This window comes from Hipposideros armiger, unplaced genomic scaffold (genome assembly GCF_001890085.2).
Source record: "Hipposideros armiger isolate ML-2016 unplaced genomic scaffold, ASM189008v1 scaffold_731, whole genome shotgun sequence".
NCBI classification, from domain to species: Eukaryota; Metazoa; Chordata; class Mammalia; order Chiroptera; family Hipposideridae; genus Hipposideros; species Hipposideros armiger.
In genome coordinates, this window is record NW_017732081.1 from 276,529 (window position 1) to 301,683 (window position 25,155).

Consider the following 25,155-nt stretch of genomic DNA (forward strand, 5'->3'; position numbering starts at 1 on the left):
AGCATATATAAAGATGCACAACCCCATTAGCAAGGAGGAAAGTGCAAATTAAAAGATGCTATTCCCAGGCAAAATTTTTACATCTAACAATAGCAGGTGTTATGGGTATGATGTGCCAGCCCAGTCCATGTGAAATGGATTTATGCATAGCTGAATCTCAAAACCTAAATGTGTAGTGAAACAAGAAGTTAGAGGGGAAAAAAATGCAGTGTGATTCATGATATAAAATACAACACCAAGTCAACTATATTTTTGTGTAATCAGACATATATAACTATTTTCAAAAAAAGAAAGAAAATGAGTAATATAAAATTCGGCATAATGGTCATTTCTGGGTGGGAGGGAAAGAGACACTTTAGGAGAGTATCTTCCTAGAAGGCTTCAAAAATACTGTTTTTTTCTTCAGCTCTGTAGTGATACCTGGATATTCCTTTTACTAGTATTCTTTAAAACATGCAAATATGAGATACATTTATATATGTACATTTCACAATTAAAATTTGTTTAAAAAATTCAGTGAGATTTTAAGGAGAGCCCTAAATTGCATAGCAAGTTCTAGACTATGTCAGGATTTCCTTGTTACTATGTAACCAAACAAAATAGAGAATTCTCTTGGCTTCTGAGGATGATGCAAGCTGGAAACCTTCAACTGTAACCGATATTTCAAAAGTGCTTGTTTTTCACACCTGCCTCATTGTTCTCAATTATTTGTATAAGTATTCCAGTATAAAGATGATTTTACATAATACATTTGCAAATTAAAAATGCCACCTTTACATGTCTCCTTTCGGTCTTCCAAGTAAATTTTCATTTTTTTTTTTAGAGGCAAAATAGTTCCTCAATTTGAAAAGTTTGAAAACAAGGGTACTCGAGTTAGATGCAACTTTTGAAGGCCTGCTATCAAAAACAGCTGTCCTTTACTAGTGAGCGCTATTAGTGAGAGCTAACCATAGAGACGAACAGTTTCTAAGAGAGCGGCAGCTCACCTCTCCTTGGAGAAAGAGGATGGGAATCCAAACCAACTCTGCTCGTTTTCTCTACTAATACAGGACAGCCTGAAAAGCTCTTCCCTCTCTCATCCACTCTCTTCCCAACCCTCAAAGACCCGAGGGGCCAGCGCCGGTGGAACCAGAGCCCCGCCCACCCAGTACGCCCCGCCCCTCGGGGCTCCCGGAACTCTCCGCGCTCGTCTTTTGGGAGGCGCGGCAGGTTGAGCTTGCAGCCGGAGGCCTTGGTTGCTCGCTCTTTGCACGTCCACCCTCAACAGCTCTGGCGGCGGAGTCCCTGCCGGTGGCCGGATTCCCAGACCCTGGTGAGTACACTGAGGGTGTCGGCCCCGCCGACGCGGTTGGGGCGGGCTCGGGGCCCCCTCCAGCGCCGGGGCGCTCCTCCGCCAGCCAATCTGCTCGCCGCTCCCCTGCCGACGGCCTTTGACCCTGCGCCCCTCCGGCCGGCGGCGGAAGGCGGCGAGCTGCGAGGCCGGGGGTCGGGCCGCCTCTCTCCGGCCCTCTCGCTCTCATTTTGGTCTGGGTTAGTGTTGTTGCCTTGTGTCCTGCTTCATCCCAGCGCCGCCGGCCTTGTCGCCGCCGCTTTGGAGCGGAACCTGCGGTCGCCCCGGTTTCTTGCTTCTCTCCCGCGCACTTCGGGAATTCCGGGAGTGGCGGAAGCCTTTCAACTCTCGTGGCCTTAAACCCAGGCTGCTGCTGGGCCTGAGCGGAGGGGGAGGCGATCGCGGCCTACCCGGCTCGGGGCGCCGGCCTCCCGGTGCCGTGGGGCGTCGCGGGAGGAGAGCAGGGACGCGAGGCCCCGCAGAGGTGGTTTTTCCGTTCACCTGTTAACTTGTGCGGCACTGTCACCGTAGCCTGCCCTTTGGCTGAGTCTCGGTGCAGCGGTGGTGGACTAGTCTTTCTCCGTTGTCCACAGGAGCAAATTGAAATTCAGGCTGTAACGATAGGTTTTGGTTTTATGGCAAGACCTTACGGATAACTGTTTAAAAGAAAATGTAGAAGTGTCTTTTGTTTTTTTAAACGGTGGCTAATAAAGACAAATAGGACTGGAATGGGTTGTTAACGTATTTTAGATAATAGTTTGAAAGAAATACAAAATAAAACTTAAGTTTCGATATTAAGTCACATTGTTTGCAAGTCATTTTCATAATATGTTAATCCATTCATATCAAGCTATATGTAAACCCTGAAAAAAAGGTGCAGCGCAGTGAATCTTAGGATTTTCAGGCTCCACGAATAACAGTCACATGATGAATAGTTAAGTGTATGATCAGAAAATAAGCTGTGTTGAGATTAAATTTGGGCTACAATTTATGAGTAGGTAAAAGGTAATCATAGTTTACTGAGTCCATAATGTTTAAATGAAAACATGACCACATGTTTTATCATGTCAGCAGTTTTATCTGTGTCACAAAAATGACAGTGTTATATTCTTTAAACTTGACATGTCTAATGTGTTGCAGCTGTTCTCAACCTGTGGGTCATGACCCCTTTGAGGGTCGAACAAACCCTTTCACAGGGGTCGCCTAAGGCCATCGGAAAACAAAAAGATATTTACATTATGATTCACAACAGTAGCAAAATTACAGTTATAGAGTAGCAACGAAAATAATTTTATGGTTGGGGGTCACCACAACATGAGGAACTGTATTAAGGGGTCGGGGCATTAGGAAGGTTGAGAACAGCTGTGTTACAGGAAGGTGGAATAGGCGTTTTAGAGCCAGATTGGCCTAGCCCCCTTGCTAGTTGCTTAACCTCAGACAGGCTTGCTACTCAATTATTTGGATAGTTACCAACTGTACCTTAGTTCCATCATCCATAAAATCGTGTTAAAAAGTTCTACTTCATAAGTTGTTGTGAAGATTAAAATGGAAGGATGAAATTATACTTCACTTAATTGTTAACCAAAGGGTGCAAGTGTTTACATTAAAACAACCTGGGCGGGATTGGTACAGAAACTGATTTTGAAAGTTCCAGATGTGTCTTCTAGTATCAGTTACACTTATCTCTAGTGGCTTCTTAGAAAATACAATTGAAGAAAGCAATACTAAAAACACCAGAAGTCCATATAATTTAATAATAGGTAATTAAAAGGTGAAATCTTTTTGGCTAGCGGAATAACAAGATAGTAGCAAATGCTTTTTGAAATAATCTTTATCATACTGCTTCTGGATCACCTAGACCTCCAAGTCAAAAACTGGCATTTCAAAGTCTAAAAAAAGCACAAAACACAAAAATAGAAGCCATAAAGTTTCATAAGAACCTATTATGTAATGTAAATTGCCCTTTGAAGATAACAGATTTTCAATAGCTAGTACCTTGAGTAGGTTTGTGTTTTGAAAACCAGTACATCTGCAATTGACTTGAAGTTTTTTTTTTTTCTCTCAGGTGACTTCTGAAACTTCTTTCTTTTGTAATTCCTCTATTCCTTTCCTGTGAGATCATTAGACATGTTAGACATCTCAAGGGTTGTTGTGGTTTTGCTATGTTGAACGTGGTAATTTTTATTAAAATTGATTTTTTAAAAAATTATTGGATCTATTTATGATTCTTCCTGTATAAGTTCAGTATAAACTATAATCATGTCCAGTATCTACATAGTCAGTGAATCTGTTTATACGCACATTGCTCACATTTATACCAATGTCAAAAACAAGAGAGCCAGAAATTAAATTGTTTAAGCTGAACACTAATGGTCACTGACTATGTATAGGATATACAGAGGGTGCCAAAAATATGTATACACATTTTAAGAAAGGAAAAACTGTATTAATTGTAATAATAAATATTGACAACAAAAGATGAATACAAGTCACATTGGACTTCTGCAATTACAAGAGGTGCTCAGAGTGGTTACCATCAGCATCCAGACACTTCTGATTACGGCTTGAGCATAGATAACATCTCTTAAAATGTGTATACATCTTAAAATGTGCACCTGCGGTATTGGGCTCTACTAGAGTGTAAAGTTAAGGACTCCATTTCTGGACCTTAAGGAGCAATGGAGTAAGGGATATAATACACATAAATAAATAGCATGGTGCAATCCATAAAGAAATGCCAATTTATAACGCAGGTAATGAATGCTGTGACGATAGAACGTGAGAACTTGAGAGATGTCAAGAAGAAGAGACATTTGAGTTTTGTCTTGAAGAATGAGTAGTATTTTATATAACAAATAGACATTTAGTGAGAATAAACCTTGTTTTGGTTATTAAGTGGTTATTAATTGTTTGCCAGACACCTGTCTTTTATAGTAAACATCATCATAATAAATACTTGTTCATAATTATTCAGTATTACACTAAGCCAGAAATGATTCTAAGAGTTTTATAATTGTGTTTCATCCTCAACAAAAATCCTGTGAATGAGTTAATAACTTGTTTGTTGTACAGGTGAGGAAAAAAGCAGGGAAAGATCAGCTCACTTCAGTAGGTGAAATAGCTAAAAAATGGCAAAGCTGGAATTTGAACTCAGGTATTGGAACTGCAGAACCCATACTTTTAATCACAATGATCTGCCTTAGTTTTGGTTGTGATGACTTATTTGAGATATGGAGGCTGCTATAGAACAAGTGGATCATCTATAATGTGATTAAAAAAATTTTTTAATGAGAAATAATGTAAAAAGAGGGACTAATTTAAGAAGTTACATTGACAGGCAAGAAGGGAAAAAGCAGCAACTTTCATAAATGGATATTTTGTGTTTTATGTTCATGTGTAGATCTGAGAAATTAATATACCAAATGTAAAAGAAGTTTCAGGACTATTTATTGCCTACATTTCTTTACTTTTTATTTATTTTTAAGTCCAATTAGTATTTACCATTTGATTGAAGTATTACCTTTTTGCACTTTCTTTCAGATACATTATCATGCATCATTCACAGAACAACTTTGTTAGAAAACAAAACAGGTAATACGTTCTTTTTTAAGAAGAGATTAAGTGACTTACTTGGAGTCACACAGCTAAATCATCATGGCTAATTTGACCTTAGATCTTTGATTCCAAGATCAGTATTCTTTCCATTGTATATCCTGACTGTTTCATGCATTTGACCAGTCAGCTGGTTGCATCGCAAAAATCAATGTCTTACTGATTTCTAAATCCAGCAGTGACTCATCAGTATTTACTACCATTGATTATTTTCTTATAAAATACCTACCCCAAATGTTTCTTCCTTATGAAGGATATGTTCTAATTTTAGAAGACAGGGTAAGAAAACATTACTCTATTTTACACCCAGATGTAGTCATTATGTATGTTTACATTATTTCCTTCTCTGTATGTATCTTTAATATAGTTGAGATCATGTGTTCATAATTTTCTTTTTGTACTGTATGGAAATTTCAGGACAACAAATCAAAGGTAGGCCATCATGGTTATATCATTCCTTTACTCCTATCCACAAGACTGCCACATTGCACAGGTAGAAATTTCATTCTCTGGAGTTGCTCAGTACAGAGCTTGAAGGACTATTTGAGTTGGCCTTTCCCAAATAAGCAGGTAGTAGGTTAACAGTTCATATCCTCCTGTTTGCAGGTGGGATTCTTTATACATTTTTCCTTATTAATTTTCAAATAAGTTGAGACTTACAGAAAAGATTGAAAAATAGTGCAAACAATAATCCTAGTATGTTTTTCCTGCAGATTCACCAAATAGTAATATTTTACATTTGCTTTATCATTATACATACACATACACACTTATATAATACATTGTATACAATTACATATAAGTTATATGTAATGTATATGTATGTGTGTATATATGTATATATGTAGATCTGTGTGTGTCTAATATATTGTCTAATGTTTTCTCAAGATTAGGTCAAATTTACATTTTTGACAAATACTACGGCAGTGATTGTGTGTCTTTAGGGCATTCTCTCAGGAGGCTCGTGATATCTACTTCCTAAATTAATTGATGGAGTAAATTTTGATCACTTGTTTAAGGTGGTGTCTGCTAGGTTCTGCATTGTTAAGTTACTCTTTTTCCCTTTGTTGTTAGGTATCTTTTGGGAGATACTTTGCCAATATGTAAATATCCTGTTTGTCATCAAACTTTTTCTCCCTCATTTAATATCCACTGATGATTCTTTCCTTTGATACAGTTATCATGGTAGTTGCCAAATGGTGATATTCTAATTTCATTATTCTATTTAAATTTATTAGTTGGCATTCTAATATAAGAAAGAGTCTTCTTTATTCCGTTCTTTTTTTTTTTGCATTTTAAAATATATCAGTATGGATTAATGAATTCTTTATTTTAATTCCTATAATTTATTATTCTTATTCCTTACTTTGATGCCAAAATTGTCCCAGGTTTAGACAGTGTTTGCCCCTTCAAGCAGGCTCCTGTGTCCTACGGATGTGTCCCCTACATTTTTTAAGTATCTCCTTATTTTCCAGCAAGATGGTCTCAGCTCATTTTGTACTTTCCCATCTGCAGTCTTGGAATCAACAGTCCTCCAAGGAACCTTGTTCTTTTCAATAGAGATGGGTGTTTGAAAACCGAAATGTTGGCATCAGATGTGTTCATTGCTGCTGTGGTTTCTTTGGTTCTCGACTCCCTCTGTGGACAGAGCAAAGAAATAATGTGAATATATTTACGTGTACACACACACACACACGCACACCCCTATTTATTGATAGTAAAAGCCACACATCCATACTGATATTGCCAATTACAATCTGACAATACAATACATGTTTCATTCTGGCCTCCCACTTTCTGTATTTTATAACTCACTTTTTTGGTCAGTGAAAATCCTGGACCCCGTTTTCCAGCATATAGTTTATTTGCTTACTTTTAGAATATACATTAAGTATTTTAAGAATTGCTAACCTGTACCATTGCAAAAAACAAACAATAACTAGAGTTCAACATGCAATATTTGTTTGTTTTGAGTATGTGAAATCTAACATGGCTCAAAAAGACAAAACTGCGAAAAGGTATACTCAGAGGAGATTCACTTCCACTCCCCAACCCTCCTACCCTACATTCTCATGCCCCCCATATTTCCCATCCTGTTCCTCTTTACCCCCTGTAAATAATCAACCTATTAGATTCTTGTGTTTATTTGTGTTTCTTTGGCTCACTTGTATATTTCCTAATTGCAGTTTGCTTTTTTCACTTAGCTGCAGTATATCCAGTAAATTATGTGCTTTCAAGGAGCTTTTTTCAGCTGAATACGCCAATATTTTACCATTACAAACATTGCTGTATATGAATATATGTACTATTTGTTGTGTATTTTCAAGGTAAATTCTATTACATAGGGTTGCTGACTCAAAAGGTAAATGGATGTGTAATTTTGTTACATAATCTATTGCCAAATTCCCAAAAGGGTTGTACCAATTTGCATTCACTGGCAATGCATGGGAGTGTTTGTTTTCTTACTCTCTTGCTGACAGGATGTATTTCATACTTTTTATTTTTTGCCAACATCGTAGATTAGAAAGTCTATCTTTGTGTAGTTTTCATTTACATTTTTCTAATTTTGAATGAGGTAGATCTTGCAAATATATTTTTACTCAGTTTATCAATTGTCTTTTCACTTCTTTTGTAGTGTTTTTGGATATATAGTTTTAACATTTTATGTAGTTAAATTAATCTGTCTTTTCCTTTGTTGCTTCTGAATTTTGAGTCATAAAGTTACTACACTCAGGTTAGAAGGGAATTCAGGTGGAATTATTTAATCATTTGAATAATTCTGAGCCCTACAATGTGTATTATTCTTTGGGAGATTGAGGTAGGAAATAAAGGGGTTGTTTAAAACCCTTGATTCAAAAGTAGCAGAGAATCCAAAACTATCACTGGATCGTGACAGCTGAGAAAATAAACAGTTTTTGGCAGTTTCGTGGCTCTGTGGGGACCAAAATTAGAATTCAGGGCCCTTCTGCGGCCATGAAAGAGAAGGGATCTTGAGAAATACCTGCGGCTTTGATTTCAGAACCCATGGTTGTGAGGGAGTAAGTCTGACTCAGAAATACACCAAATATTCACAGGGACTTAAGCCCAGTTTTGAAAATTTTGATTTGTGATTAGGTTAAGATAATCTTCCGTTACTGTAGCAGGCTTCAAGAAGCAAAAGTAAGCTTTCTCTGAAGGAAAATAATATATAGAGACTTTCACTGTCTCTAAAAATTGTCATACACATTGTCTGGCATTCAATAAAAATAAACCCAGCTTACACACACACACACACACACACACACACACACACACACAAAAGATAGCGACTGTCCAGATATTAAGAGAAAAAAAGACAATAGAAACAATACAAGATCAAATTCAGGCTATTAGAGTGGACTTTAAATAAATGGGATTAAAATGTTCAAGGAATTAAGGGAGAAGATGGAAAATTATAGCAAAGAACTGATGTTTTTAGAAAGAGTGAAATGAAAATTATAAGACTAAACTTATAATAAGTTACAGCTGAAGAGAGTTAGGAAACTGAAAGAACGTTCAGAAGTAACTGTTCAGACTGAAACAGAAAGAAAAGGAAGGAAATAATTTTTTTTAAGAAATAAATGGGACATAAAATTCTAATGTGTAATGTATTCCAAAATGAGAGGTGAGAGAGCAAGAGAGCAATAATAGAGCAAATCAATATTTTGAGAGATAATTGACAAGAATTTTACAAAGCTAAGGAAAGATATCAACCCACAAATTGAAGCACTTGGAATCTAAAGCAGAATAAATATTAAGAAAACCATACTATATATACATTTCATAGGAAAACAGCTGAAAACCAAAGATGAGAAAATATTAAATACAGTAGCCAGAGAAAAAGAAGATGTGTTGTCTTTACAGAATAAAGAAAAAAAAATAACAGTTGAGTTTTCAATAGAAACACCCAAAGGTAGAAGATGATGGGTAGTGCTTAAAGAAAAATCATTGCCAATTTAGAAGGCTATACATATTTGTCAAAGAGAAGGAAAAATTAAGGTATTTTCAAGCAGACTAATATGGAGAGAGTTCATCAGCAGCAGACCTACACTAAAACCCCTATTAAAGGAAATTATTTCTTCACCCTAAGGAAATTATTTTGAATGGAACTATGGAATTGCAGGAAGACATGAAGAGCAACGGAAGGGATAAAAATAAAGATCATTGACTGTACAAAAATAGTATACTATCTGGTGGGTTTTACGATATATGTAAAAAATAAAATACACCAAAATAACAGCACAAAAGTTGGGGCAGGGATAAAGGAATTAAAGTCTTCTAAGTGTGCTTTCATTGTTTGAGAAACAGTAAAGTTCTAATTCATATTATATTTTGACAAGAATACCTGCTGTAATCACTAAAATAGTAGCAAAGAGAATATATAATTAGCAAGCAAATAAGGAAAAATGAAACAATTAGAAGGTAAGAGAAAATAGACCTTGTAAGAAGGAGGCTAAAAGGCAAGTAAGCGTAGATTTCCTATTTACAAAAATGTAAATGAATTGAATACAACAGTTATTGGACAAAGAGTATAAACAACAATAACAATAAAATTGTCATATTTCAAAAAAACCTAATCATTGAAGGTAACAATAAAATGATGAAAATGATACTCTGTGCCAACATGAACCAAATGAAACCTGTTATAGCTATATTAATATTAGAGTAGAATTTAAGTCAAAACCCATCAGGTAGAGAAGGAAAGGAACATTTCATTATAAAACAAAATTTAGTACTTCAAGAAAATGGAACAGTCCTAAATGTTTCCTCCTCATAACATCAATTCTAATTCTATAATGTAAACAGTTATAGACATGCCACAGTGATATTGGAGGTTTTTAACACTAGTAGAAGAAAGAAGACTGAGGATATGAAACAAACAACATGCTTAGCATATTTGATGTGATAGACGTGTAAAACTCAGTAACCACTAGCTGCAGAATATATATTCTTTTCAGGTGCACATGGCACACATCGAAATTGGTCATAGGTTGAGCTTTAAAGCAAGTCTCCACATATTTCAAAGGATTCTAATCATACAGGGAATGTTTTCAGTAGATTAACACTAAAAATCAGTAACAAAAAAGATGACTAGAAAATCCCTAAATATCATACATTTATCAATAAGTCATCAAAGAATAAATCATAATGAAGATTAATACGTTTTCAGCTAAGTAGCCATGAAAAGACAGGAGTGCAAAACTCATGGGATACTGCTAAAAATGTACTTGGAGGTAGTTATACTCGTAGTATTAACTACATTTTTAAGAAAGTACAAAGGAGAGTTCAGGGATAATGGCGGCAGCAGTGATACAGTGTTCGAATCTTCCTGGAATAATGACAACAGAGCAGAAAAAGAGTAAAACTAAAAGAAACATCTGCAACAAAACTGGAATGACAGGTTATTCCCACGGATCACAGAATCTGAGCGGATGGAGACAGCTCACTAACAAGTATAAGACTTGTATTGCAGTCGGTCTCTGCAGGAGAAATCAGAGGGAACCAATAGTGCATCTGCTTGATCTTCAAACAGGAAAATCTCTAAATGTAGATATGAATTGGAAACAGTGACAGTCCAATTTGAGAATAGTGGCTAAAATGAGGGAGGGGAGTCTTTGAAGTCATATCTGAAGGGACTAGAGCATCTTGCTTTCTAAGAACTCTGTAAAACTAAGTTGAAGCTTGTTTTTCAGGACAAAACTCCATGTTGAAGAATAAGGTCTGGAAATAATTTTGAAATTAAACAGGTGGGAACAAAATAGAAGTGAAGGAAATAAAAAATTCCATATAAATGTGGGAATAGAGAAAACCCAACTGATGTTAAGAAAAATTCAAGACCATATTAAAACTTCACAAAAACAACAGAAAAAAGACCTCTAGAGCTGTGAAACTGGAAGAACTACCAGGATTCAACCTCACTTCCAAAAATTAAGGGGAAATTATTTCAAGTAATACAGTAACTCCTCACTTAATGTCGTCAATAGGTTCTGCGACTTTAAGCAAAACAACTTTGCCATAGCAGCGGTTTTCAACCTTCCTAATGCCACGACCCCTTAATACAGTTCCTCATGTTGTGGTGACCCCCAACCATAAAATTATTTTCGTTGCTACTCTATATAACTGTAATTTTGCTAGTTATGAATCGTAATGAAATATCTTTCTGTTTTCCGATGGTCTTAGGCAACCCCTGTGAAAGGGTCGTTTGACCCTCAAAGGGGTCGCGACCCACAGGTTGAGAACCACTGCCATAGGGTAATTGATATAAACAAGAGCTAAGTTCCTACATCTCACCAATGTTATAGTGAAACGGCATTGAATGAAATGAAGTTATTTGAGAACCTGCTGTCTTTAGCAACAGAACAAGATCACAAGTCAAATCCCATACAAAGTAATTACAGGCAAAAAAGTTAACATACTTGTAGATACCGAAAGCATGCCAGAAATGTGTTAACAAAATATATAACTGTAATCTAATATTGAAATAGAAGTAAACAGTAAACATAATTATGAGATAAATGAATATGTAAATTATAAATATGCAAACTCAGAAATGAGGTAATCAGAAAATAATTAAAATTAACAGAAAAATTACTTCATAAATTATTTCATAAATGAAGGCTAGGAGACAAATACAAGAACTAATGCCTTATGAGAAGTAGAGAGAGTAAAGAGAAAGTTAAAATATTGAAATGAAGAAAAAGGTAAAAAAAAATGCAGTTGTAAAAATTGAGCAAAAATTCAATAAAAGTAATAGGACTTGCTATAGAAGAAAAGCAAAGCAGTGAAACAGAACAAATTAAAATTAGAAATATTTGCTGAAAAAAGCTGTCAAAGTTTAGTTTTTCTTTAATTTTTTTTTAAGATTTTTATTGGGGAATTGGGGGGATGGGAACAGCACTGGGGAATTGAGGGAAGGGGAACAGACAAGTTGCTGCTGTTTTGTTCTTCAGTCTAGTTGTGGAGGACTTGCTTCACTGGCCCAAGTTGGCACCATCATTGCACTCTTCCCGGGTGAGGCAGATCAGTCGCCGGCTTCTGGACGGCTGCTCACTGCGGCTGCTGGCCGCTCACGCTGGCTGCTGGCGACATACGGTAGCCCATGGCAACCCACTGCCACAGGGGCTGCAGCCTAATGCCATCGCCAGTGACTCAAGGCAGCCCATCTCCAGGTTGAGCTGTTGTTCAGCATCTTAGCTGCAGAGGGCAGTGTCACTGGCCCTCATATGTGGGATCCGAATCGGGGCCCTCTGGCATCCCAAGCCAGTTCTTAACCATCTCGCCACTTGGCCGGCCCTCTTCTTTAGTTTTTCAATTGCAACTGGCATTCAGTATTATATTGGGTTGTCGGAAAAGTCTTGATGTATTTTTCTATGTTTTTCATTGCAAAAATGCTTCATGACTTTTCCGACAACCCGATATTAGTTTCAGGTGTACAGCATAGTGGTTAGACATTTATATACTTTACGAACTGATCCCCCCGATTGGTCTCATGCCCACCTGGCACTATTCATAGTTATAATATTATTGACTATGTTCCCTAGTTTAGCTAACTTCTTATAATAATGAGAGAGTTCCTATATGATCGTTTGTGTTTTCTCTGAGTTGTAAGGCATGGCTATCTGAAGAGAATCAGAGAAGGTGGTGATGTAGTCCAGATTTGACTTAAACAATGAGAAGGAACGAAATAATTTTTTGGAGGTTAGAAAAGTGAACATACTGGGGTGTAGTAATAGGATTGTTAAGCAGTCTGAAGTGCTGGTTTGAATTTTATGGTCACAAATTTGAAGTGAAAAGTCAACATGGTTGTGCATTTTTTCTCCAGTATCATTCTGTGACTCTGGATCAAGGTCAAGATAGGTATCATTTATTTGAGGTTTTCCCAGGTAAGTACTAAAAAAGAAGAGAAGAGAGTTAAGGGTATTTGCAAGTGAGATATTGCAGTGCTGGACTAAGGGCTATAAATTGTGTCACTAGAGACAAAATGTGAAGAAAAAGAGAAATAGAGAAAAAGTGATAGTCAGTGGAATAGACATCTCAGTAAGGCCAGGGTATTGCCAAAGTGAGTTAGAGAGGCTCTAAGTACACAAGGTTATGTTTACAAAATGGAAGAAAAAAAATGAAGGGAGTTTGGAGTGGTAAATGATTGTAAATGACAAGATCAAGAGTATGAGTCTGACATTTGAGTTCCTGAAATGGGGTGGAACAACAGATCATTAGAAGTGAGGCAGTCGAGGATTGGGGATCTAAACTACTGGATGGGTCATCCATGTTGGTAGTGTCACGAAAGATGACAGAAGTAGGGTCCGAGGGAAGAGAGTCCGTTGATAAAATCATCAGTGAATGGGAGATTGTTAGATTCAGAACATGGTAAAGTTTGATGGCTTTAGTGTCATTTTTATAGGTGCTTCATCCTGATCTAAACTAATTATGCCAATCTTTTGTTTACAAGTCTTCAGTGGCCCCTGGTGACCCAAATAAGAACTGTCCTCTCACTTAGGTACAGTATAGGTGCAACATGGCACTACAGCTTTGCTTTACCTCACCGTCTTGTTTTCTGTGCTGCAGCCAAAAGATGCCTTATTTTTCATGTCCAGTATATCTTTGGGCATACTGTTTCTGACACAGCTATTTTCTTTTTATCTTTTCCACCAGCCTATGCATATTATACTCATTCTTCCAAGATTTTACTGTTTTTCCTAAAGAATTTTCTTCAGCTCCTTAGTTTACATGGCATTCCATTCCTTCATATGCCTTCCACTTCTCCTTTGGCACTTTTCTTTAAGTTTAGTTATTTGCATATGTGTTTTCCTTCCTCATGGACTCTAAGCACCTTGCACATAAGACTGTGTCTTAATAATCAACCTAGCATACTACTTTTTTTTATGTAATACAGTTACTCAATTGAAAATTAGTTACATATCTTTTTGTTTTCTAAAGTTTTTGTTTCCCATATTCCAACTGAAAAAAAAAAAAGAAATTTTTGTTTGTTCCTTGAAGAAAATAAGGATTCAATTGTGTCTCGTTTTAAAGTCAATTATGTCTATTTTTATAATGCTTGTTTTAGCTTTAATATTATTGATTGACTACATGACATACTTTAATGAGTTCAGCTTGTTGGTGTGGTCACAGTGTAGCCATGTAATAGCAGTATTAAAATATAATACTTTATGGGGGGGGTCCTAAATTAGAGTACTAGTAACAACAGAAAGTGTCATTTTGATAATCTTATTTTCAAAGTTTAGGAAGGAGAATATTTGACATAAAAGTATTTTAATTAAACCAGAAAATTAACATAATTCTAAAACAAAATCTCCAGACACATCTTCCTATTCCTTTGCTAAATGTCCATTTTCATGACTTTCTATGAGAGAGAAGGAACTGATGTGATGGAATACAGGGATGGGGAAGAGGTAGGACAGCAGGTAAAGTGTCAGAGTAGGCTTAGTGATCCATACTGTTTCCCAAGAGTTTTGTATATTTTATATACATCTAATTATATATATACATACATATATATAATTATACATACTTATATTGCATGTAAATACATATAAGGCTTACATATGTCTATATATAAGATTAATATGCATATTAGATATTTGTATATATACACGTATGGTGTATATACAGATGTACCACATCTACTTAAACAAAATTTTGAAAACAGGCAAAACCAAATTAATTTTAGTTAGGTATGCTTATGTATTGGAAAAACTGTAAATAAAGGTGAGGGAATGGTAACCATAAAACTGTTGCCCTGAAGCAAAGAGAAGGGGTAGGGCTAGTGATTGGCAGAGCGCACAAAAAGTGGAGCTGGGCTTTTATTTTTTTTATTATTATTATTTTTTTTAGCTGAACCATCCTGCCATCTGTTGGCAGCTCAGCTCGGGCTGGGAATCGAACCGGCAACACTGTTGCTCAGAGCTCTCACTCTTGAGGAAGCTCTTAACCAACTGAGCCACTCGGCTGGCCCTGGAGCTGGGCTTTTAAAGGCTGGCAGTTTTCTTTTTGAATGTTTATATGTTTCAAAAACTAAACATATACCTTTTATAGTAATCCTTAGGTGTGATATATTTCACAATTGAACAATGTTGACTTTGAGGAAAATCTCTGAATTTTAGCCCTAAAAGATATATGCTTGCTCATCTTAGTGTTTCTTACATATATGCATAATAGAAGAATCAATTTGTAGAAAGTTGTGTGTGTGACAGAATTACTTGCTCATGAGATTAATTTGTACTCATCTGTCTTTTCTCTTAGGGTTAGTTTAACTTAATGTCCCAGAGTAACAACAACACGGTGTATAGTAGAAAGTTATATTTTGTAAGTATAATCAATGTCAACTTTTCACCAAATACCTTTCTAATAAAAAATTGTACATAAAAATTTAAATATTTTATCCATGTGTATGTGTGTGTATTTATACATATGTATACTCACCTACCTATACATACATGCAAATATACACACTTATTAAAACATAAAACACACATGAAACAATTTTAGAAGCTATAATTTAATTTTATAAGCTCTGTTCAATAAGATTTTCAAAGTTATAGAGTAATAATGTTTTTTTAAAATTAGATATCTAACGTGATCAATTTTTAGAATTTAATCTCCTTCTAGTCTAAAAAATGTCGCTTAAAATGTGTGATTACTGCCTTCTTGTGAAACAATTATTTTCGTTAAATGAGTTTCTTAAAAATCCATTTAAGGACTAGGCTTTTTGTACTTTTAAGCATTCCCTTTGTAAAATCATGAACCTTTAATTTTATATTTATATTTAGAAAATTTTAGTCCATATACTTAGAATGTTCTCTTTATATCAAGTATATGCAAAATCTGTCCAAATAATAAAAAAAACATATTTGCTTTGTTAAGTAAAATGTCTAAAATGTTTAACAAAATGTATTTGTGGTATTCTCAAATAAATATGCCCTTTAGTCTAGCCATATATAGTCTAGTCTGTTGTAGATATCAATATTTGCTGATATAAGTAATATCCTAATGTACTTTAAAATTCTTTCAAGTAATGAACTTTATGGATTTGAGTTTTCGTTTTTGAATACATTGGAAAATATTGTTAATACCACTTACTAATTACTGTTTTTCAATAAATTACAGCTAAACATTTATCATTTGGGAATTTAAAGTATGTCATCATGGCAAAGTTTCGAAGAAGGACTTGCATCATTTTGTTACTTTTTATTCTATTTATTTTCTCTCTGATGATGGGTTTAAAAATGCTGAGACCAAATAAAGCTACTTTTGGAGATCCTTTTGGACTTGACCTTCTTCCAGAAGTTCGTCAACGAATTCCTCATTTGGCGAAAAATGTTGATTCCCAAAAGAGTGACAAAATCAACAGTGAAACAAATATCAAGAATTTAAAAAGTGTTGAAATCACTGTGAAACCTTCCAAAACCTCTGAACCTAACCTGGAAGAACTGCCACCTTTGAATTATTATTTACATGTATTTTATTACAGTTGGTATGGGAATCCACAATTTGATGGTAAATATATACATTGGAACCATCCAATTCTGAAGCATTGGGACCCTAGAATAACCAAGGATTATCCGCAAGGGAAGCACAACCCCCCAGACGACATTGGCTCCAGTTTTTACCCTGAGTTGGGAAGTTATAGCTCTCGGGATCCTTCTGTCATTGAAACTCACATGAAACAAATGTACTCAGCTTCAATTGGTAATTATTTTATTTTATGTGTGTGTTTAGATGTGTGTGTTTAGGTATATGAGTGTGTATGTATGTATGTGTGTATATATGAAATAATTTTTGTAGAACATTAAATTACTAGTCTTCATAATATTAATTATAACTATAAACTTATAAACTCCAAATTAAACTATAAATATGTTCTTAAACATTCAGGTTACTGTGTTTTAACACTGTAGTATGTTGTTTAATTTTGAAATTTTGTAGGATTTCTGGATATATTATTTTGATTGATTTCTAATTTACCACTCTTTCCAAATTTTATTAAATTATAATTTACATCAGAGACAGTGAATTCTCCCACTTTCAGTATGCAGCTCAGTGATGTTTTTCAAAGGTATACACCTGTTGAAATACCACCCTAATCATGAAGTAAAATACTCTATAGCCCAAAAAGTTTAGTCATGCTTCCCTTATTCAGCCCCTCTTCTAACCCAGGAAACGATTAATCTGATTTCCATCACTACAGAGTAGTTCTGAATGTTCTGTTACTATATAAAAATAGAATTATCCAAGGCGTGCACGCAGGGTCGGATGGGGGGATGGTCTTTTGTTCAGCACTCTGTTTTGAAATTTACACATGTTAACTATATCAATAGTTCAGTCATTATTATTGCTGAATAGTATCCTATTGTATGATTATAGCAATATGTTCCTGCATTCATCTTGATGGACATTTAGGCAGTTTCAAATTTTAGGCATGTAGCATATAATTTGGTCTTGGTTTTCTGTTTTTAAAACTAGTCTGACAATCTCTTCTTTTTTAATTTCTGGGTTTATTTCATTTATATATAGGCATGGTTGATTTTAAATGTTTCACTCTGCTATTTATTTTTTGTTTATCCCATCTATTGTGTTCCTTTTCCCCATTTTCTGCCTTCTTTTATATTGAATATGTTTATTCCATTTAATATTCTCTTCTGGCTTATTATACATATTCCTTCATTTTATTTATTTTATAATTGCTGTAAAGTTTACAATATGCTCCTTCAACGTATCAGATGAGAAATCACCAGCTATTCTTGTTCTCCCTAACCCTCAACTTTCTCCTCCCTCTAACTTTGCACTCTAATTACACCTATTTAGAGTTGTATTATCCCACAAGTAAATAATATGAAAAAAAGTACTATTTGATGCGTGATAATTCTTTAATTTATTAACATGCCCTTTATGAAAACCTCCCTCTTTTGGTCCCCTGTGTCTTAGTGTTCCTAGCATTAGGGTCGTAAGAAGGAATTGGGTGTTCACACATTTTTCTAGCTTTTGCACAAACTGACTATCAAGCTGATACGTATATAGAGACATACAAGGCTCTTTTCATGAACAAAACGATACAGAATTTTGTGAATCTACAGCAACTATGTACAAGATGGCTTCTGTTTCTTCTGTAAGGTATTTTTGTTTCAAATATTTAAAACAAATTTAGATTTCTAGTATATACATACAGCTCTAGTTTCTATATTCTATGACAAAATAGGATTGCTAAATTTAGACCGTTAACTGCTGCATGTGTATGCATTTGTTCCTATTTACTTTTTTGGGAAGAAGACCTTTTAAATGACGTTTTCCTATTTTCAATAAAGGATTTATATCACATTCATTTCTTTTTATTTCAAGGTTGACTTGTTTGTGGATACAAAAGCTATGCTTGATTGACAGAAAAAAATTGATATTTATGGGAGTTTTGGTTTTCTTAATGCAAACTGAACTGTATATAATGAGGGCTTTTTTTCCCTTTAAATCAGATATATAACTGTTTATATATATATATTTATTTATTTATTAAGAATATGTAAGTACTATATAAATGGCATACTGCATATATTATAGTTTAATTGCAATTAGGAAAAAAGTTTCAGTTCATATTTAGTTTAATGCCTGTCTCTAATGTTTATGAAGACCTTTCCCCTATAAATTATTTGCTACTACATAATCCATATCAGCGTGAATTATTTCAAAACATTGTCAACAATACAATTAATTTTTTTTTAAAGATTTTTTTTATTGGGGTACTGGGGGGAAGGGAACAGTGCTGGGGAATTGGGGGAAGGGGAACAGACAAGTTGCTGTCGTTTTGTTCTTCAGTCTAGTTGTGGAGGACGTTGCTTCACTGGCCCAAGTTGGCACCATCATTGCGCGCTTCCCGGGCGAGGCACATCAGTCGCCGGCTTCTGGACGGCTGCTCACTGCAGCTGCTGGCCACTCACGCTGGCTGCTGGCTACATACGGTAGCCCATGGCAACCCACTGCCACAGGGGCTGCAGCCTACGCCGTCGCCGGCGACTCACGGCAGCCCAGCTCCAGGTTGAGCTGTTGTTCAGCATCTTAGCTGAAGAGGGCAGTGTCACTGGCCCTCATATGTGGGATCCGATCTGGGGCCCTCTGGCGTCCCAAGCCAGTTCTTAACCATTGCGCCACTCGGCCGGCCCAATACAATTAATTTTAAGTGTGAACAATTTCATTATTGATGCAAATATTTTATTTCTTTGGTAGATTTTCTGCTGATTGTAAAAAAAGTGACATTACAATCCATCTGTAAATTTATTTTCTTATTAGTTAATTTTGAATTATTGTGCTCATTTTTTATTGAATATAATTGACATTTAACATGTAAGTTTAAGGCATATAACATATTGATTTGATACACTCATATTTCAATATGATTGTCATTGTAGCATTAGGTAACATCTCTATCACATCACATAATTATTATTTATTCTAGTAGTGGGAACAATGAAGATCTAGTCTCAGCATATTTAATGTGTATAATACAGTTTTGCCTATAATCACTGTGTATTACATCTCTAAGCTGTCTCATTTATATACTAGTTGCAAGTGTGTAACTTAAAACAGCATAGCTCCCATTCCCCCATTCCTGAGCATCTAGTAACCACCATTCCACTTTCTGTTTCTTCAAGTTTGTTTTTTTCAGATTCCACATATAAGAGATAATCATAGTATTTGTCCTTCTATGTCTGACTTATCTTACTTGGCATAATGTCCTCAGGATTCATTCATGTTGCTGCAAATGACAGGGTTTTCTTTTTTTCATGGCTCAATAGTATATTTGTGTGTGTGTGTGTGTGTGTGTGTGTGTGTGTGTGTTTGTACCAACATCTTTATTCACTCATTGATAGACACTTATATTTTTTTTCCATGCCTTGGCTGTTGTGAATATTGCTATACTAAACATGGGAGTCATATATCTCTTTGATAACCTGTTTCATTTCCTTTGTATATATACCCAGAAGTAGGATTCCTGGATCTTACGGTAGTTCTATTTTTAATTTTTTGAGGAACCTCTATATTCTTCTCCACAGTGGTTAAACCAGTTTACATTCCCATCAAGAGTGCACAAGGGCTCCGTTCTCTCTACATTCTTGCCAACAATTGTTGTCTTCTGTGACCTTGATTATAGCTATTGTTATGGGCATGAAACAATATCCATTGTGGTTTTGATTTGCATCTCTGTGGTGATTAGTGACTTTTTGCATCTTTTCATGTGCCTGTTGGCCATTTGAATGTATTTGGAAAAATGCCTCTTCAGTTCCTCTGCCCATTTTTTACTTACATTGTTTTTCATTTTCTTTTGTTATTGACTTACATGAGTTCTTTATAAAATTTGGATATTAACCCCTTATCTATTACATGGTTTGCAGATAATATATCTCATTCTGTAGATGCCTTTTCATCTTGTTAATTTTTGCTTTTGCAGTTTAGAAGAAGCTTTAACTTCGATGTAGTCCCACTCGTTGAATTTGTCTTTTATTATTTGTGCTTTGGGTGTCATATCCAAAATCATTGCCAAGACCAATGTCAAAATTTTTCTCCCTATGTTTTCTTCAGGAGTTTTATGGTTTCAGGTCTTATGTTAAAGTCTTGATCTATTTCAAGGTGATTTTTGAGTGGTGCAAGATAGATTTTCTTTTTCTACATGTGGTTTTCCAGTTGAAGAGACTGTCCTTTCCCCATTGGATATTCTTGGCTCCATTGTTATATATATTAGTTGACCTTATATATGGGGGTTTAATTCTGGGCTCTCTACTTTGTTCCACTGGTCTGTGTGCCTGTTTTTATGTCAATACCATACTTTTTAATTACTACAGCTTCATAGTATAATTTGAATTCAGGAAGTGTGATACCTCCAGTTTTGTTTTTCTTTCTCAACATTGCTTTAGATATTAGGGGTCTTTTATGGTACCATACAAATTTGAGGACTGATTATTTTATTACTGAAAAATGCCATCAGATTTTGATAGGAGTTGAGTTGAATGCGTTTATTAAACCATCCTTGAATCTTGAGGATTTTTGCAACTGTGTTCATGAGGGATATTGGTGTATAATTTTCTGTGGTTCTTACCTGGCTTTGGTCAGCAATGCTGGCTTTATAAAATGAGTTTGAAAGTGTTCCCTCCTTTCCAGTTTTTGGAAAAGTCAGAGAAGTCAGAGAAGGATTGGCATTAATTCTTTAAATGTTTGGTAGAATTCACCTCTGAAACGATCTGGTCCTGGGGTTTTCTATTTTTGTAGGATTTTGATTATTGATTCATCCTCCTTACATATTATTGGTGTGTTCAGACTTTTTCTTTCTGGTTCAGTCTTGGAAAATTATATGATCCTGGAAAATTATCCATTTCTGCTAGGTTATCTAATTTGTTGGCATATAATTGGTTATAGTAGTCTCTTACGATCCTATGTATTTCTGTAGTATCACTTTTAATATCTTCTTCATTTCTGGTTTTATTTATTTTTAGTCTTTTCTTAGTAGTCTAGCTAAAGGCTAATCAATTTTATCTTTCTGAAAAATCAGTTTCATTGATATTTTCTGTTGCTTTCCTGGTCTCTATTTCATTTATTTCTGTTCTGATCTTTAGTATTTTCTTCCCTCTGCTAACTTTGGGCTTACTTTGTTCTTCTTTTTTAATTCCTTTAGGTGTAAAATTAGGGCTTGCTTGCAGTCTTTCTCATTTTTTTAATACATGCATTTATCTCCATATACTTCTCTCTCAGAATTGCTTTTGTGCATCCCAGAGATTTTGGAATATTGTGTTTCTATCTTTGTTTTGATATATTCTTTGATTCTTGTTTTGATTTCTTCATTGATCCATTGATCGTGTAGGAGTTTGTTGTTTAGTTTCCACATATTTGTACATTTTTCTGCTATTTTTATTTATATAAGTTAGCTACCTGCTCCCTTTTAGTTTCCTCTTGCGTGGAATATCTCTTTATCCCTTCGAGTGTATGTGCATCCTTAAAGTGCGTGTATTTTTGACAGCATATAGTCGGGTCTTCTTTTTTATATCCAGCCACTCAGTGCCTTTTGACTGGTTAACTCAACCCATTTACATTTAGAGTAATAATGATATTTAAAGACTTAGTAAAGGCATGTGGTTAACAGCTTTCCGGTTTTATATTTTCATTATTTCTTTTTCTGTTTGTTTCTAACTATCTTGTAAATTGCTTATTTTCCATAGTGGTATGCCCTGTTCCCCCTTCTTCATCTTTTGTGGATCTGCTGTAGGTTTTGCTTTGTGGTTACCATGGGGCTTACTACATAAAACATCTTATAGGTAAAACAGTTCATTTTGGGCTTATAACAACTTAGTTTTGATTGCATATGAAGGCTCTGCCTTTTTACTCCTCCCTCTTATATCATAGATGTCACAGTTTACCTCTTTTTTGTTGTGCATTTAAAAACTTACGGTAACTATAATTATTTTCCTACTCTTTTCTGTTAACTTCTATGCTCTCATTGAGCAGTTAACACAACATTTTAATAAAGAATTAAAGTTTTCTGTGTCTGACTGTATATTTTCACCTTTACCAGTGTGTTGTATACTTATATAGATGTTGCCAAAAAATGTATACGCATTTTAAGAAAGGAAAATGTATTAAAATTGTAATAATATATACTGATAACAAAAGATGAATCCAAGTCATGTGTATACATTTTTTGGCACCCCCAGTATGTTCTTATGTGCCTGCTTAGCCTGTTTTCATTTCAACTTGACATATTCTTTTTAGCATTTCTTGCAAGGCAGGGTTAGTGATGGTGAACTCCATCAGATTCTGTTCATCTGGGAAAGCCTTTAAGCTCCTTCATATCTGAAGGATAAATTTGCTAGATAAAGTATTTTTGGCTGGCCATTTTTTTTAAATTAAAATTTATTGGGGTGAAAATGGTTAGTAAAATTACATAGGTTTTAAGTGTACAGTTCTGTAATATATCGTCTATATATCACATTTTGTATTCACCACCCAGAGTCAGTTCTGTCACCATATTATCCCTTTTACCCTCGTCTACCATCTCCCTCGTCCCTTACCCTCTGGTAACCGCTATACTATTGTCTGTGTCTGTGAGTTTTTATTTCTTTGTTTGCCTTGTTCCTTTGTTGCTTTCAGATTTATATCCCACATATCAGTGAAGTCATATGGTTCTCGACTTTTTCTGCCTGACTTATTTTGCTTAGCATAATAATCTCAAGATCCATCCATGTTGTTACAAATGGCACTATTTCATCTTTTCTTATGGCAGAGTAGTAGTCCACTGTGTATATATACCACATCTTCTTTATCCAATCATCTAAGCAGAGGACACTTTGGTTGTTTCCATATCTTGGCCACAGTAAATAAACCTGCAGTGAACATCAGAGCACATATGTCTTTACAGATAAATGTTTTCCATTTTAGGGGTAGATACCTAGGAGAGGGATTGCTGGGTAATATGGTAATTCTATTGTTAATTTTGAGGAATCTCCACACTGCCTGCCATAGCCGCTGCACCAGTCTGCATTCCCACCAACAGTGTAAGAAAGTTCCTTTTTCTCCACAGTCTCTTCAACACTTGTTATCTGTCTTGTTGATGGTATTCATTCTAACCAGTGTGAAGTGACATCTCATTGTGGTTTTGATTTGCATTTGTCTGATGATTAGTGATGTTGAGCATCTTTTCATATGTCTGTTGGCCATCTGTGTGTCCTCTTTGAAGAAATGTGTCTTCAGGTCCTCTGCCCATTTTTTTATTAGATTGTTTGGGGTTTTTTGTTGTTGTTGAGTTGTATGAGTTCCTTATATATTTTGGATATTAGCCTTTATTGGAGGTGTTGTTTGCAATAAATTCTTCCATTCAGTTGGTTGCCTCTTTATTTTGCTGATGGTTTCATTTGCTGTACAGAAGCTTTTTAGTTTGATATGGTCCCATTCATTTATTTTAGCTTTTACTTCCCTTGCCTTTGAGGTCAAATTAATAAAACCCTGTTTGAACCCAAGGTCCATAAGTTTCGTACCTATGTTTTCTTCTATACAGTTTATTGTTTCAGTTCTTAGGTTTAGGTCTTTGATCCTTTTTTATTTAATTTTGATACATGGTGACAGATAGCAGTCTAGTTTCATTCTTTTGCATGTGGCTTTCCAATTCTCCAAGCACCATTTATTAAAGAGGCTTTCTTTTCTCCATTGTATGTTTTTGGCTCCTTTGTGGAAAATTATCTGTCCATATTTATGTGGGTTTCTTTCTGGGTTTTCAGTTTCATTGGTCTGTGTGTGTTTTTTCTGCCAATACCATACTGTTTTGATTATTGTTGCTCTGTAGTACAAGCTGAAGTCAGGAAGTGTGATACCTTCAGCATTTTTTTCTGAGGGTTTCTTTGGCTATTTGGGGTCTTTTGTGGTTCCATACAAATCTGATGATTTTTTTTGTGTGTGTTCTATTTCTTTTAAAAAATGCCATTGGGATTTTGACAAGATTTGCATTAAATCTGTATATTGCTTTGGGTAATTTGGCCATTTTTTACTGTGATTCTTCCAATCCGTGAACACGGAATGTCTTTCCATTTCTTTGTGTCTTCTTCAATTTCTTTTAAAAATGTCTTATAGTTTTTATTTAGTGTATAGGACCTTCATATTGTTGGTTAAGTTTATTCCTAGGTATTTTATTCTTTTTGTTGCAGTTGCAAAAGGAATTGTATTTTTTTTTCTTATTTTTCTGAGATTTCATTGTTAGTATATAGGAATGCAGTGGATGTTGTACGTTGATTTTTTGTAGCCAGCAACTTTACTGTGTTCGTTTATTGTTTCTAATAGCTTTTTGGTGGAACCTTAGGGTTTTCTTTGTCACTTTTTCATCTGCAAAAAGTGACACTTCAACTTTTTCATTCCCAATTCGGATGCGTTTTATTTCTTTCTCTTGCCTGACTGCTCTGGGTAGGACTTCTCATACTACCGTATTTCCCCATGTATAAGACACATCTTTTTTCAAAAAATTTGGGGTCCAAAAACTGTGTGTGTCTTATACAGTGGTTGTAGATTTTTTTACTTGCATTTCCTGCTGAGGACGAGGCAATATATGAAGACAGTGATTTGTCATTAGACACAGATGAGGACAAGCTAATGGTTGGGAGTTTTGACAGTGATGAGGAGTTGTATGAATTTTATGAATAAAACTTGAGTTCAATAACTTT

General features: G+C 35.2%; 1 protein-coding gene across 5 annotated transcripts in view; it reads left to right on the plus strand.

Moving 5' to 3' along the window:
• The first annotated feature begins 1,152 nt into the window (after window positions 1–1,152).
• Window positions 1,153–25,155, plus strand: part of MANEA (mannosidase endo-alpha) — a 49,896-nt gene continuing 25,893 nt past the window's right edge. Inside the window, exons 1-4 of one of the 5 annotated variants that reach the window (XM_019627433.1) lie at window positions 1,153–1,312; window positions 4,871–4,921; window positions 15,221–15,283; window positions 16,085–16,666. In XM_019627433.1, the coding sequence (XP_019482978.1) occupies window positions 16,123–16,666 (544 nt within the window). In that variant the 5' untranslated portion in view covers window positions 1,153–1,312; window positions 4,871–4,921; window positions 15,221–15,283; window positions 16,085–16,122. Of the gene's footprint in view, window positions 1,313–1,454; window positions 1,531–4,870; window positions 4,922–15,220; window positions 15,284–16,084; window positions 16,667–25,155 lie in introns of those variants that run through there. The other 4 variants (XM_019627436.1, XM_019627432.1, XM_019627435.1 and 1 more) reach the window with 4 other exon arrangements.